A 16,635-nucleotide genomic window follows, 5' to 3' on the forward strand; every position below is an offset into this window, starting at 1 on the left:
CTACTGACATCACTCGTGATGTCAGTTGGTGGACTTCCTGCTCTATTAGAGCAGAAAGTCCACTGGGGCTTGCTCAACGAGACCCTACCGCAAGGTTCTCGTCGCTAGCCCGATGGTCGCGATGGTCTTGACCATCGCGACCATCATCTGGCCGCTCGCATAAGCTGTGGGTGGTAACCCACAGCTATGCGACCGGCCAAGAGGCCGCAACTAAAATAACATATGCTCGCCCTGATTCAGAGCGAGCGCTCACTTTTTGCGAGCGCCTCTGAATCAGGGCCAGACAGTGGAATAGAAGGAGCGGAGGATGGAAGGAGACAGGATTGAGGAGCATGGTACAATCAAGTCACTAAATTGATCTCTAGAGACTGGATAGAAGGACATCATGGTGGGAAGATCGGGGAAGGGGGGGATATGAAGAGTCAGGAGGGAAGGTAAGGGGATGGGTTGAGGGGGCTGTGGGAGGCAACAACTTGACAGATGGAATGTGAAGTAGGTAGCAAAGTCATGGGAAGAGGTGCAGAAGGAGGGGGAGGATGGAGTTGAATGAAGCAAAGAGCACCAGAGTTTGGAAAAAAGGAGTTAAGGGTTTTTAAATAAGATTGTTTGCAAAGTGATAAAGCAGTGTTACAGGAGGAGAACATAAATAAGAAGTGGGCGAAGTCCACATGGGTGCAGGATTTTCTCTAGTGTTGCTCGGCAGTTCAAGAACACTATTGCAGGTATCTGGTGCATGTCAAGGTTGAGGCATAGATTGGGAAGGCTATAATTTACAGTTGGAGCAAAAGAATCCAGGACAAGTATGTGTGCTATTGTAGAGGGAAATGACATGGTCAAGGTAGGAGAGGATGGCAAGAGGGGCCAAAAGTGAGCCAAGTAAGAAGGAGAGATTATCATTGTCATTGCTTCAAGGTTTCATACATAATAGTCTTGAGTGCAAGAGGTGGGGAAAGGGTGAAGAACAGGTTAAAGGAATGAAGATCATGGTCAAAGAGAGGGAATGGGAAATCAGTGAAATTAAAGATAATGGTGAGTGAAGACAAAGATATAGGGAATGGGACGTTGACGAGGTCCCTTGATATAATCTGCTGTCTATTCTTCATGGACTAGTAATGAAAATGGTTCAACTACAGTATGACTGACAGTCAACCACTCATTATTCAAGGGTAATTCAGGTCTATGACTCGGGTGTGTTTGAGGCTTCACATCTGCAGTATCTTCTCATTGGGTATTGTATTAATCTCACATAGACATCATGCAAATCCAAAAACCAGAAACCAGAGATACAAGGGCCATTTCCTCCCAGCAACTATAAACTCTTGTAAAATGATAGTGTTGTACATACAGAGTGGATGATATATAAGTACAAATATAGGTGCACTTTGCAGAAGTTCCTTATTTGTGCTGTTTTCTCTGCTCATGCTATATTTCTGTGTTTGCAGGACCAGCACTTGAAGAGTATACACTGAGCTAACATCACTCAGCTGATACAACTTCTACAGAGTGCCAATGGGCTTCAGCTAAATTTCTACATAACCAAGAGGATGGAAAGAAAACCAAACTGCACAGAGAGCCCATCATTGGGATCTGAAAAAGAGCCCCTGACATGTAGAGCCCGGTCAGAATGCAAAAAGGATGGCCAGCTGTTGAGGAACTGCAAACCCTCATTACGTTTGTCTGAAGAGCTGAACAAGGTTCACCCCAGTCCAGGAGAGAGGGCAGAGCTAGGGCATATGTCCAATAAATACTTAGCTGTTCAGAGTCCTGATGCCCCCTGCAATGGCACCAGAAACGGGATAGATGATGGTTCAGCCCCTACACTCACTGTCATCCCTTCCTGTGGGTCAGAAATGCAGCATTTGCAGACAGATCTAGGAGAGAGAGAGACTTGGAGTAAAAAAATAGACTTTCTCCTATCTGTTATTGGTTATGCAGTGGACCTGGGCAATGTGTGGAGGTTTCCTTATATCTGTTACCAGAACGGAGGAGGTCAGTATCTTTATTATTTATTGCCTATGAAGTAAGCATTTGTGAACAATAACAACATAATTGGAGGTATAACTAAAGTAAGTCCGGTGTTACATTTCTCATAAAGTACCATATTTAAAGACTTTTTCAAATAAACTTATCTGGAAAAATAGTTTAGTTATTACTGTTTATCTGTAGCTAGATAAGCATTATACAGCTTATTGTTACAGATATGTCATCATACACTATTGTTTCAGTGGCGCTAAACAGCCCTTCTCAGAGCCCTAGGTCCCATGTGACTCGGCTTGCGCCAAACGTCTTTTTTGATAAAATGTGCGTCTTAGTTGCAATCGGATGCAACAAAAGCGAATCATGAGACTGCACTGAATAATGTGATATGTGACACTTGTACATCCGTGTGCGAATGAGTGTGAATCTGTATACGAAGTGCTACAATGTAGTAGCCACAGCTTTTTTTCACGCCAAGTCCCATTGTGCTTCATCTGTGACTGTACATATTTAAAATTAATTCCTGTGCAGTTAAAGTCACCGCCCGGTGTCTCTGTGACAGATTGAGTGGTGCTTTGCGGCGTCCGCGGTGAGTATCAGATGCAAATTAGAAGAAGAAGCCACTACACTACACAGCTTGGCGAAGCTACAGTAGGTCTATGAAGACACATCTGTACAAATGTATTATCTGTTATTCTTTATGTTCAAAATAAACAGTATGTACAGTTGTGTTTTATCATGATTGTCTGCCAAGATGGAATCTTCTAATACACAGGTTCTCAAACTCTGTCCTCAGGACCCCAAACAGTGCATGTTGTCCAGGTCTCCTCACAGAATCACAATTGAAATAGTTAGCTCCACCTGTGGATCTTTTAAAATGTGTCAGTGAGTAACGAACTCAGCTGTGCACCTGCTGGGTGACCTGGAAAATGTGATCTGTGTGGGGTCCTGAAGACCGAGTTTGAGAACCACTGTTCCAGACCAAACTGCGCATGTGCTGTAGCAAACCGTAACATCTTTGCTGATCTCCAGGCAATTCTCAGACAGACTCATTTTGGCCACTTCCCTCAATGCACAGGTTGCATGACGCATCGCATTCGGGATGTGAGGCATCCCGCCACCATTCGCATGCATGCCGGCGTTAGCAACAGTATGCATGACGAACACCGCAAAGGACCACTCTCTCGGTAAGAGCGGCCCTTTGAGATGGAGGGACTTTCATGTCTATGACCCAGAAACCCCTCTGGCGCGGGGGGTGCTGGGAGATCACAGCACTCTCCCGATGCAAGCCCATAGGCTTCTATAAGGTAACCAAGCTCCGGAGGGCATCGCATTCTGGGGCTTAGTGCACATGAGAAAAGCGGTCAAACCTGCATTTGCGAGTTTTGACCGCATTTCTTCCTTTTGATGTATCCCGCACAATACCTCAGTGGTGGAGAAATAAAATGACATACTGAGACATAATAACCATGCACACGCAGTAGTTATGCCAGGTCTGAACCTGGCAGCAAAGTGATAACGAAAGCTAACACTTTACTGTTCACTCTTTGCCAGGACGGCTGTTAACGGAGCCCCTGCCTCAGCAAGAGGCTTTTGATACATTGCCCAGAAAGAACATCTGTTATTGGTATAAATATTGTCGATAGCCTATGAAACTTATCTGGTTGAAAGGCATCCAGTCATACATAAACCCATTAGTAACAGATAAACAAAAACATAAGGTTATTTTTCTGCCATCAAATTCTATTTCTATGAGAGACTCAGCCACAGGGGGAACCAGGGGAGGACAGATAAACGCTGATACTGGGTCCCATAGTCCTCCACCAGGAGTAACAATGTTAAAGAGTGATTTAAAGCATTATATATTTGCACATACTGTAATGTAATCATGTTATATACACCACTGAATAGCATATAAAGTACACTACACCACAGAGAGGAAACACTTGAAGAGCTCTACATAGACACCTACAGGTCTGGTGTAAACTGCTTTCCAGCTCTCCTACATTGCCTGGGTTTAGCTGATAATATACTATTCAAATGTATTCCATTCAGAACTTCTCTTAAATAAATGTGCAATGCAGAGAAGCTGACTTGCTATTTATAAACAATCTAGTGCCTGCTGTTATCCAATGTAGAGAGGTAACTATGTATGTACAGGCAGATGAATTTTGTTGTGACTTGATATAGGCTAGTATATGCTCTCAGATAATGTGGGCCTAATGCCACGTATCCACCGGCACGACAGTACGATTACGGCATCGTAATCGTACCGTCGTTCCCCTTCCCCCTGCAGTTCCTACACTGAATGATTGATTGTTCAGTGTAGGCACATCAATCATCTCTGAACATCTGTTATTATCAGCAGATTGACCAGCATGTTCAGTAGATAATTGATGTCGGAAATGACCAGCGTGCATCGCTGGTCGACATAATAGTGCCCGATTTGTGCACGATTACTGCGCGATTGCACGATTACGATGTCGTAATCGTGCAATCGCTCAGTAACATCGTGTAGTGGATACGCGGCTTAACACTAAGCTTAACGCAATTCCAAATGCGGATGGATCTTGATAATTTACAAACTGGACATGCGTCGCGGCCATCTTGCACAATGTAGAACATTTATGAGAGAGTCTACAGAATCTCAGTCACTTGTTGCATAGGACTGAATGGGCCTTACTAGGCAATGAAGTAGAAGCATCCCGTGGGCGCTTAGACAGAGTCGGGGGTGATCTCATGCAGAGATCTGCCTGATCTCCTACAGCAAGAATGGGGCTGGTGAAAATGCTGATGAAAGTGATGATGGCTGCTCTCGTGTACTGCGGGTGGTGCAGTCACATAGATATGGCTAACTGAGAAAACAGGCAGATGTTCACATGGGATTTGCGCCCACATTCCGAGCGTCTTAGAATCGGGCCCTGTATGTCTAAGTCTTTTTAACACTAGCCGGAGTTGTGTAAATAATATAAAGATGATTACAGTGATATGATATGGAGTAGAGAGTACAAAATGTAGAGTTTTATGTATCACGCAGTGAAAATTGTGAAGAAGTGGACCAGTAGAGAAGTAGTCCATTGCAACCAGTCAGCTTCTACCTATCATTTCATAGAATGTAAATGATAAATGCTACCTCAAAGCTGATTGGTTGCTATAGCCAACTTCTCCACTGGTCCACCACTTCACTCTTTTCACTTCTTGATACATCAACCCCTATATTTCGTAAGCTTATGTTAATTAGTCAGCCACTGTAGTCACTAATAGAGCTGTCCCTTACCATTCCTCTACTAATGATTTCAAGGGATTGTGATGTGTTCATTAGGATAGGAATATATCTACAACGTGTTTGCAGTCTTAACCAGGGTTGGACTGGCCCACAGGGGTACAGGGGAATCCCCCGGTGGGCCCCACTGTCTGAGGACCCACCCCCTCCTCTAGGGATCAGGTCCATGACTGTTGACTTGAACTATGCATTATATATACTGTTTGTGCATTTTACTGCACAGTACTATGGTGTATTTTCTACAATGCATTTCTACTATTAATCTGGTATATTATCATGCATGCACTAGCAGTATTTACTATATATATATGTTTTTAAGGGGCCCACTCCATGCACTCTCTAATGGTTATCCACACCCCCTCTGGAGGCTAGCCACACCCCTAAGTATGGGCCTCTATCATTGCATTCCCCCAGTGGGCCCTTCATGCCCCAGTCCGACACTGGTCTTAACCTATATTGTCATGCTTAACCTAAGTGCCATGGTTTCTCATTAGGGTCACCACTTGCCAATTATCATAATAATTAATTTTTAAAATTAGTAACTGCAGTAACAATTTGATCATTGAAAGTGGAGATTCTCTGATATGCTGTAAAGTGTGGTGAACAGTTCAGTCTAGGCTGTCCATAAATGACGCAGCTTGGTTTACTAAGAAAATCATCTAGAAGTTGCTCATTGTATCATGTAATATTTCTGTAAAAGTCTGTTTTGTCTCCCAAGTCACCAAATGCAAGTACAGCGCACTTATCCTCCAAATGTATATATTGTATAAGAAGTTTGTTTGTTGGCGAATATCTCCTACAGCTTTCAAGGTAAAGCTGCCAAATCTTACATAGTTATTTAGAATCGAAAAAGTAAGCTATTAGACCACATAGTGACAGAGCAACACATCTTATATATACAATTAATTGGTCTGTTTGTTTGTCTGCCTGTCCAGTTATTCATTCGGACACCCCTGCACCAATTGGGGTGAAACCAACGCGAGGTGGTCCAGTTGGATCCTGGCCAGGTTTTAGGGGGGCTAGGGTCCCAGTCAGACCACCCGTTGGTATGCGCTGGGCAGAACTTAGAACAGGCTGCTCGGGTCAGAGCCTTCCACTGGATGAATTTGAATGAAACATTGAATCCCAGAAGAGATACTAGGGGGTACTTTGGAATCCAACTTTTGAAATATAAGTGATCACACTTATTGGATGTGGAAATGAACTTCTTCACTGGTGGTGTTCATCTGTGTATTGCTCTTTAGAAATGTAAGCTCTCATTTTAAGTTTGTTATGTAATTATGCATTTTGTGGGTTGCAATAATTTATCTTTTCCAATTTGTCTTTATCTGTCTATATTGTTCCCTGTATACCAATGTAATCCTATATTTTGTTTGCCTACTGTACTGTACGTACAATGCTACAATGTAATTCTTGCGGCTCTTAAATATATATCTATATAAAAAATATTTAATAATATATACAGTGCTTAAAAATGTTTTAGATTACAAAAACACCCCTCCCCAACATGAACGACCATCATCAGCGCTATAGCTTTCGGTGGGACCCCACTAAATCTGGGGATTCTCCAGTTAATGTGGTTCCCAGTCTCAGGCTTCACAGGCTGTACTAGATCACACTATAGCAGGAAAACCAGAAGGGGTCAATCCTATTAGCTCCAATTAGTTCCTTGCACATATGAGTAAGTGCAGCTGTATGCTGCACTTACTTTATCTCTGGACTCGCACGTTTCTGTTCGCTGCCCCATGCGAGGTCCAGGGTAAGATGATGTCGCAAGAGAGAAAATTGCAGTGTAGTTGCTGGCGTTTCTATGCTGTTCCAATGGCAATTCGCCCCACTTAATTGTATTGACCCCAAAGAGTGTGATCCTCCTGTCATATTGTGAGCCAGCTCCAGTCTGTACAGCATTGATGTACAGGGATGCCTGGCTCTTCCAGGCATCCCTGGGGCAGGGGTGGAAGGTGCTAGGATTAAGCTGAATGTAAAAAATGGGGACCACTGGAGTGCCAGCCTATTGTTCCTGTTATTGTGGCACTACATGTCCAAGCAAGGCCTGTGGGATTTGGCTGTTTATACTTGCTGGAGCCGGTGTAACTACAAACACCAGCATGTGCATGGTTGCCTGTGGCTACTGTATATCAAGTTATTCCCCAATAACTATGACTAAAAAATAAGAATGAGTAACATATACAAATGAGTCAAATAAATGCTTCTTTAGACCCCAGCACTTTATTTAAACAGTGAATGTTCTTTTTGAAGGTGTCTTCATTTATAGCCCAGTCCAATATGAAACAAAATAAAAACCACATGAGGTCAGCGGAACTGCTCCCTAGGATCATCCGCCACAAAATGACATTGAAGTTGGATTTATCCAGTCAGGTATCATCAGAGCTGTTCCCAATCACAAAAAGGTTTTGTCACACCAATTACAAGCAGCCAGCTTAGGAAAGCTGTTTGTGATTGGCTGAAGAGCAAAGGCTTGTCCTGACTGATAGAAGAAACACAGCACATATATAAGAACTATTGCAGAGTTATGTATTTTAGCTGTGTACAGTGAAGTACTAAAGCACTTGTCCTATTTATTCTAACTAAATAGACTCTAAACACTAATATGTCATTATTTGTAAATACAGTATACTCATAAAAAATGTATACACATATATACCTTGTAATTTCAGGAGCGTTTCTCCTTCCATATGTGATTATGGCTGTGTTTGGTGGGATTCCTCTGTTTTATATGGAGTTGGCCTTGGGTCAGTATCATAGAAATGGCTGTATTTCTATATGGAGGAAAATATGTCCATTATTTAAAGGTAAGATTAAGATGCAATTGTTTGAAATAATGTTACTAAAAATATTTCTAATATTAATTGAATGAAAAATGCCAAATTATACCACCATTATGCTGCCCGCCTCATATATGTATCCCCAATGGCCAGTACTGATCTTATCATTATCATTCTGACTCTGATCACCCATCTCCAGTAGGAAGATCTCCAGTATCTGCCTATATAACAGAAAGTGCGGATATTCATCACATTACTCCGCCAAATGTTACTGCCGAGCGGCAGGTCAGCCTGCATGTAACTAGATTTACTGGGAATAGCCCTCTCCCAAATGAGGAGTAAAGATGTACTTGTTAAACAGGCTTCCCATGCTCTAATGGCGGAACAGAACTTTTCGTACTTCAGTAAATTTCTTCATCTCTACATTACAGTAATCCATCATATGATTTCAAAATAATCAGTGTATTTATTTAATGTATCTTTTAAACTGTCATTACCAATTATTCGGTCACTTTTCACTGACTTAGTGCTGCCCCTTAGTGGAGCAGTAGAAACTGCATGCTGAAGTATTGTCTCCAGGAAGGTGCTCCTCCATTGCTGGTTCTACAGTCCCTAAAGATTGTGACAAGGTTGTGACATAGAAATAATAAAAAACTGTGATCCCTGTGATTCTGCCTTGCTTTTTTAGACTGTATGGTCTCATTTTCCTCTCCTGGAAAAATTAGGGTTCCTACCTTGGTAGCCTGGTTTTTTTTCTACACATTAGGCAACTGTTAATTCAGGGAGAATTGCATTTATTTTCTTTTGCAATGCTACATTATCTGCTCTCTCTGTCTCCTCCCCAGGAATTGGCTATGCTATCTGTATTATAGCACTTTATATAGCTTCTTATTACAACACCATTATGGCCTGGGCTCTCTACTACCTCATATTCTCATTCCGGGCTGAGTTACCTTGGACCAGCTGTGAAAATGAGTGGAACACAGACAACTGTACCAATTATTTCCACAACAGTAGCGTGAAGTGGATCAATAGCTCTATCTCACCAGCAGAGGAGTTTTACACGTAAGTGCATGTAAGTGTGGTGAAGAATAAGGGACTATGAGGGTGTATATGGTAGAGATTAACTAGATTTTTTAAAACTGTGGAAAATTTGCCTCATTCCACATTGCCGTGTAATTTCACAAATGTCTCTGCTGGAACTTAGCCTTAAATGCAAAATATAATATTTGTCCATCTGCTCAGACTTTTCCCATACGGTTTATGTTCTGCTTGGTGTACGTTCTCAATGTCCACATATAGAATGTCAATATGTACTAGAGGTTGACTTTCACAAAGACATAATGACACCCGATTTTACAAATTTTACGGTTAGGGTTAGGCTGCAGGAAAGTCATGAAATACAGAGTAAAATGGAGAGAGCAAAGCTATGAAAAGGAAGGAGAACAAAATAGTGAATATTGAAGTTAAAAAGAAAGAGAGGAAGAGATTGTGAAAAAAAAAGAAGAAAAAATGGTTTATCCGCCGTATACTTATATTGTCACCAGGCAGACAGGCATTCTTTACTTGTTGACTATTGTGTCTCTTTGTTTACTTGTTGCTCACTTTTTCCCAAATGTAATATGCTCAATTTGCCGGTCCTGATTCGATTTAGGTGATGACGCCACTAGATTTAAAGCAATATTTTGTTTTAAGGCAAAACCAGAATGTTTTTGCATTAAAACTTATTGGCGCTTTAAGTTTAGCGGCTATATTTTCAGAATTGCGATCAAACCTTCTGCTAATGATTCAGTTGTAATGAATTCCCTACTCGGACCAGGTACTTAGAGAAGACCTTATATTACATCCCCAGCACCCTCCTGTTCTAGCTGGCTGAGTCCTCTCACTTCTGCCCTTGCCATCTTCTCCCAACTCCGCGGTTTTAGGTGGGTGGTCTATTAATGGATACCCTTGAATATTGAATGTATTAGATTGGTAAAACTGCACATCCTTGTTTGGATTACAAAACTTGTTATATTGTATAGTTGCTTTTTCTTTTGCATATTAAATAATGATTGTTTAGATTGAGAAGAGACTTTGGTTTCCACAAAGATGTCATTTGCAGAGATACATGGCTCATGAGTCTCACCATTTATTATAACTAATGGTTGGAGCCAGTGTCGGACTGGGGCATGAAGGGCCCACAGGGGGAATGCAGTGGTAGGGGCCCACTGAAGGAAGGCGGCACAAAGCTGATGATGTGTGGCCAGCTATTGGCGTGCACAGCTGGGGGTGTGGCTAGCTACCAGAGGAGCATAAGTAAAATAAGAAAACTACACAGGTCCAGAGCCATATTACATATAATAAAATCACAATAATAATGCTTAATCTGGTATTCTAGTTATAGTTTACAATCAGGTAAGTAATAATGTTTACGTCTAGTCTCCAGAAGGCATAGGGATTAGCAGCTGTAGTTCTCGTCACCCTGGGCCTGGATACAGCTGTCAGCATTGTAAAGTCTGAATTGCATTTATGGTAAAGGAAAATCCATATTTTAGTCCTGTTACATTAAGGTGCCAGCATGTAGGCTCAACTGTCTCATAACTTAGTGGCTAGGTATTGCTGCCTGTACTTCACCCATCGCAGAGCATTGCAATGACCAGCATACTATACAGAGAGCATTGCAGTGACCACCATACTATACAGAGAACATTTCAGTGGCTGCCATATAATGTAGAGAGTGTCTCAGTGCCCACCATATAATACAGAGTGTCGCAGTGCTCACTATATAATGAAGAGAGTGTCGCAGTGCTCACTATATAATGCAGAGTGTGTCACAGTGGCCAGCATATAATGCAGAGTGTTGCAGTGCTCACTATATAATGCAGAGTGTCACAGTGGCCACCATATAATGCAGAGAGTGTCGCAGTGCTCACTATATAATGCAGAGTGTCACAGTGGCCACCATATAATGCAGAGAGTGTCGCAGTGCTCACTATATAATGCAGAGTGTCACAGTGGCCACCATATAATGCAGAGAGTGTCGCAGTGCTCACTATATAATGCAGAGTGTCACAGTGGCCACCATATAATGCAGAGAGTGTCGCAGTGCTCACTATATAGTGCAAAGTGTCACAGTGGCCAGCATATAATGCAGAGAGTGTTGCAGTGCTCACTATATAATGCAGAGTGTCACAGTGACCAGCATATAATGCAGAGAGTGTCACAGTGCTCACTATATAATGCAGAGTGTCACAGTGGCCAGCATATACTGTAATGCAGAGAATGTCACATTGCTCACTATATAATGCAGAGTGTCACAGTGGCCAGCATATAATGCAGAGAGTGTTGCAGTGCTCACTATATAATGCAGAGTGTCACAGTGGCCAGCATATAATGCAGAATGTGTCGCAGTGCTCACTATATAATGCAGAGAGTGTCGCAGTGCTCACTATATAATGTAGAGTGTCACAGTGGCCACCATATAATGCAGAGAGTGTCGCAGTGCTCACTATATAATGCAGAGCGTCACAGTGGCCACCATATAATGCAGAGAGTGTTGCAGTGCTCACTATATAATGCAGTGTGTCACAGTGACCAGCATATAATGCAGAGAGTGTCACAGTGCTCACTATATAATGTAGAGTGTCAGAGTGGCCAGCATATAATAGAGAGTGTTGCGGTGCTCACTATATAATGCAGAGTGTCACAGTGGCCAGCATATAATGCAGAGAGTGTTGCAGTGCTCACTATATAATGCAGAGTGTCACAGTGGCCACCATATAATGCAGAGTGTCACAGTGGCCAGCATATAATGCAGAGTGTGTCGCAGTGCTCCCTATATAATGCAGAGTGTGTCGCAGTACTCACTATATAATGCAGAGTGTCACAGTGGCCAGCATATAATACAGAGAGTGTCGCAGTGCTCACTATATAATACAGAGTGTGACAGTGCCCAACATATAATGCAGAGTGTCGCAGTGGCCAGCATATAATGCAGAGTGTGACAGTGCCCAACATATAATGCAGAGTGTCGCAGTGGCCAGCATATAATGCAGAGAGTGTCGCAGTGGCCAGCATATAATGCAGTGTGTGTCGCAGTAGCCAGCATATAATGCAGTGTGTGTCGCAGTGGCCAGCATATAATGCAGTGTGTGTCACAGTGGCCAGCATATAATGCAGTGTGTGTCGCAGTGGACAGCATATAATGCAGAATGTTGCAGTGCTCACTATATAATGCAGTGTCACAGTGCATAGAATGCAGAGAGTGTCACTATACTGTACATGGCACAGCAAGTGTAAGCTTATTTATAAAGCACCATTATTCAGAACTCTTTATTATGTGTGACAGGGTGGATATTTGATTAGTGACATTAATGGGCTAGAAATGACATCAACTTATGTATGCATTCAGTGTTTTGAAATTTTGCTACATCTTTTAGATTTGTTTAAAAAATGGAAAGTATGCCAATTTATTAACAACAAGTTGACGTGTAATCAGTCCACTTGTATTTATAATTAATAAATCTATAAAATATATTTGCATAATCAATTTTTTTGGTGCACCCCCAACCTAGTTGCCGAAGTGCCCCCCACAAGCCTTAATCTGGTCTGTCTATGCTTGCTGGCACAAGCTATTAAATTGCTGTTAATACTTTTATTATATTTTGGGATGACACACTGACTGTATGTCAGCAAGCATAGAGTGTTATCTAATACATCTTTATGTGACACTGCCTGTTCTTTTATAACCTGTCAAGTAAAATTCCTGAGTCCACTTTTTATTCCAATAAATACTAAACTTACTGTTTAGTAATTCAGTCCGCTCGCTTCAGATGACAAGCCTCCATGGATCCACCTCCCTGTTGTCTTCCAGGCTCCTCTGTGCCTGGGCTCCTCCCCCCGCTGACATTGCCCTGGATTCTGAGTGGTGCAGCTGCTGCTGTCAATTGCAAGAGTACAGCCTGCTTCTCCCCGCCCCCCGCTGACGTCATCGCTGGAAACAGTGTGATGCAGCAGCTGCTGCTGGAAACTATATTGGTGATCAGCAGCCCGCTGCCCACCCAATCGCCCCTCTACCCCCCACCGCTGCCACTGACAGCCGGGACTGTTACTGAAGCGGCCACCTGTGTCTAAGCTCCTTCCACATGACGTCACCAATGATGCCGGGAGGGGGAATCAGTGGTGCTTGAAGAAACCTGCCGTTGCCGTACACCTCCCGCTACACACCACCCGCCGCACCTTCCGCTACACAACACCCGCCGCTCACCTGTCGCTGCACACCACCCACATGTTAAATGAAAGTGCCGGCTACAGGGGCTAGACCACGCCCTCCCACAATAGAGGGCGTGGCCATAAATCACCGGGGCCCACCGGGGATTTCCCCGAATCCCCGGCAGCCCAGTCCGAGCCTGGTTGGAGCGGCACTGCAGCCTCAGTGTCACAGCAAGTCTTACTGAGTGATTTAGGGCAGCAGGCCATGGCAGAGTGCAGTTTGGGAGAGATTTTGCCTTCTCCACGTCATTGGCAGCAATTACTCTTTCTCAAAGCAACAGTGGCACAGAAATATTAACTTGCAAAGAAAATTGATAGGCGAATTTAATGCGTTGCTGTTATTATGGCTAATGTAATAATAATAGTCATGTTTGGCCTGTTGATGAGCCAAAAATGAGTCTTGTGGGCATGGAACAAAATGCTTCTCTAGATGTGAGGCATATTCCGAGTAGGGAACAAAGCAAAAAATCAAACAACTTTTCACCTGGACAAACCATGTTGCAATGCAGGGTGTGCAGATACATTTCATTTTTAGCATGCAGGGTAAATACTGGCTGCTTTTGCATGTAGAATACTGGATAGCTTTATTATTATAATACCCTACAGTTTAGATTTTAGTTTGAACACACCCCTCCCAGGGGAAAATGCAGGATTTCTATATGGAGGAAAATATGTCCCTTATTTAAAGGTAAGATTAAAATGCAATTGTGAAAAATAATGTTACTGAAAATATTTATATTAATTGATTTAAAAATGCCAAATTACACCACCATTATGCTGCTCACCTCATATATGTATCCCCAATGGCCAGTACTAATCTGATTATTATCATTCTTATGGTGCATACACACGGTCAGATTTTTCCTTCAGATCTGAACGATAACGATTTAAAAATCGTTCAGTCGTTCATATCTGAAGGAAAATCTGACATATCTGACATGCCTGAATGATGGACGATGAACGATGTGCGTTCCCGTTTGTCAGATAACGATATCTGACATCTGATGTGTTTGCAGTCAGACTTGGACGATTCCATTCATTTTAATGCAGTCAAAAATCGTTCAAATCGTTGAAAACTTTGGTAAAATCGTTCAAATCGTTCAAACATTCAATCGTTCATCTGACAAATCTGACCGTGTGTATGCTCCATTACTCTGATCATTCATCTCCAATAGGAAGGTCTCCAGTATCTGCCTAAATAACAGAAAGTGCGGATATTCATCACATTACACCGCCAAATGTTACTGCCAAGGATAAGCCTGCATGTAACTAGATTTACTGGGAATAGCCCTCTCCCAAATGAGGAGCAATGATGTGCTTTGATACTTGTTAAACAGGCTTCCCCTGGGGAGAAGCAATACAATGCTCTAATGGCGTTGGGGGGGGGGGGGTTCCAACTGCTTGATTTTAGGGCAAGTGAGGCCAGCCCATGAAGAGGGCATGATTAGCACTTAACAATCTGTAGTCTGTCTCATACAAAGTGCAGTGTATGTAATGCTGTAGGGGAGAGAGTCTAAAAAATTAACCTTCTATACCAACATTGGGCTTGATTCAGCAAGGATCACAGTTGCGTATATGCATGCAATCAGTCGATTTATTCGCACTGCATCGCAATGCGCGTATGCAAGCCAGAAGCTCCAGTCAGGACTAGAGGCTATGCAGACTGTTTACCAGTGATTGACAGGAAGTGCCATTTGTGGGTGGCAACGGGGGGTGGTTGGGCGAATGCAGGCGTGCCAGTGCATTTCAACGCCGATGCATGGGCATGCATAAATTAGCCACTGTGCTACCAGACACAGCCTGAGGACTCATAGTGTGTGCAGAAGTTAGCAATTCCCGAGTGAGGACTGTTCTTCCTTAACTGTGCGCATGGGTCTGATGTTACTCAATGTTACCGATTGTTTTGCTATGTTGCCCTAATATGCGGATGTGAGTTAGGGGAAGTGGGCGTCCATATGTCAGGCTGCGTACACAATTTGAATGCACACATTTAAATAGCACTGATGATGTTAGCAACTGCAGTGCGTGCGTATACACAGAATTGCGTTCCTTGCTGAATCAGGCCAATAGTCATGTAATACAAATAACGTAAGTGTTCAGGAAAAGGTTAAACATCCCATAATCAATATACATGCATAGTATAACCAGGTGGAGACAGAACTGAAATTTTTAAGCACCCATTCTCTCACCTCACGGGAAGATGCCTGTCTCTTCTTGCTGGCAGCTGCTCTCTGGTCTGGTGCGCTGATTGAGCGCTCAGATCCACACACAGTGACTTGGTAGGACAAGCTGCTGCTGATAGATATACACAGCAGCTCTGTTCCATACTTTATACTGCATGTTGTGGCCGCAGCTCTAGTAACATCTACTATTGTGGTGATGATTTAAGGTACTGACTGAACTGGGGGAAGGGGGAGTTTCCAGGCGACTGGAAACTCCCCTGTGTTTGCCTATGCCTCCCAAATCTAAATCTCTGTGCACATTTGAAATCACCCCCACCTGCAGTGGTTTTACCAAGGTGCACAGTAACTTGCTTTTTTGCTTTGCTCGTAACTTAGAATCAGTCCCTTTATCTCCCACGTGTGAGGCTTTAGCTAGCGCTGATACTTCTGTGCCTAGAGATACATCAATCAGTGAAGGAGTTATGAATAGATGGGTACATGTAGCTTTGAGGATCATCTTGTTGATCATGTTACTGAGCCTGACCGAGGAAATACCTCCTGCACGTGGGAGTTCTTCAAATGACCCCGTGGCAAGATGGGGTTATTGACAGATCCTAGAGATGGTATAGGTGTCATCGATGTGTGATGGAGGTCAGTCCACATGATTGATAACTTTACCAGGTCTTTGGTTTTGGTTTGTTTTTTTCGCTGAACATTGCGCTAGGCGTAGGGACCGGTCTCCTAGTGGTGAACCTCCCGCATAGTCACATCCACCACAGTGGAGAACACTGGGCAAGATAGCCTTCAGCTGACTTCTTCTGTCACTTATGATCCCTATTTTGTTTGCCCTGAAGGAACAAATATGTGATGCTGTGTATGCAGGGGCATAGTGCTGCCAAATGTGCGCCACTCAGTTTCGTACCAGGATTTTTGTACCACTTTGCTGCACGCCTCCTGTTGCCTTTGGTTGCCCACCTCAGTTGCTTTTGTCTGTATCTATTTTTCCTGAGGGTGAGGTTTTTTATGTTGACATTCAGAATTTCGACACCAGAAGGTCGTCATGTTCCCATTTGGAGTGTCGACATGGGAATTTTGATGACATGTGGCACGTCATCTTACACAATGTTGACATAGTTATAATGGTGATATGGTCATTGTGTCGATGGTGGGAATT

At 43.0% G+C, this 16,635-nt stretch overlaps 1 protein-coding gene across 1 annotated transcript in view; it reads left to right on the forward strand.

Moving 5' to 3' along the window:
* The window catches only part of SLC6A4 (solute carrier family 6 member 4), a 154,945-nt gene that overhangs the window by 65,695 nt on the left and 72,615 nt on the right, over nucleotides 1-16,635 (forward strand). Inside the window, exons 2-4 of the mRNA XM_088477798.1 lie at nucleotides 1,443-1,989; nucleotides 7,939-8,073; nucleotides 8,892-9,111. Of these exons, the coding sequence (XP_088333924.1) occupies nucleotides 1,545-1,989; nucleotides 7,939-8,073; nucleotides 8,892-9,111 (800 nt within the window). The 5' untranslated portion in view covers nucleotides 1,443-1,544. The remainder of the gene's footprint in view (nucleotides 1-1,442; nucleotides 1,990-7,938; nucleotides 8,074-8,891; nucleotides 9,112-16,635) is intronic.

Source organism: Taudactylus pleione, unplaced genomic scaffold (genome assembly GCF_031769625.1).
Source record: "Taudactylus pleione unplaced genomic scaffold, aTauple2 ptg000203l, whole genome shotgun sequence".
NCBI lineage: Eukaryota > Metazoa > Chordata > Amphibia > Anura > Myobatrachidae > Taudactylus > Taudactylus pleione.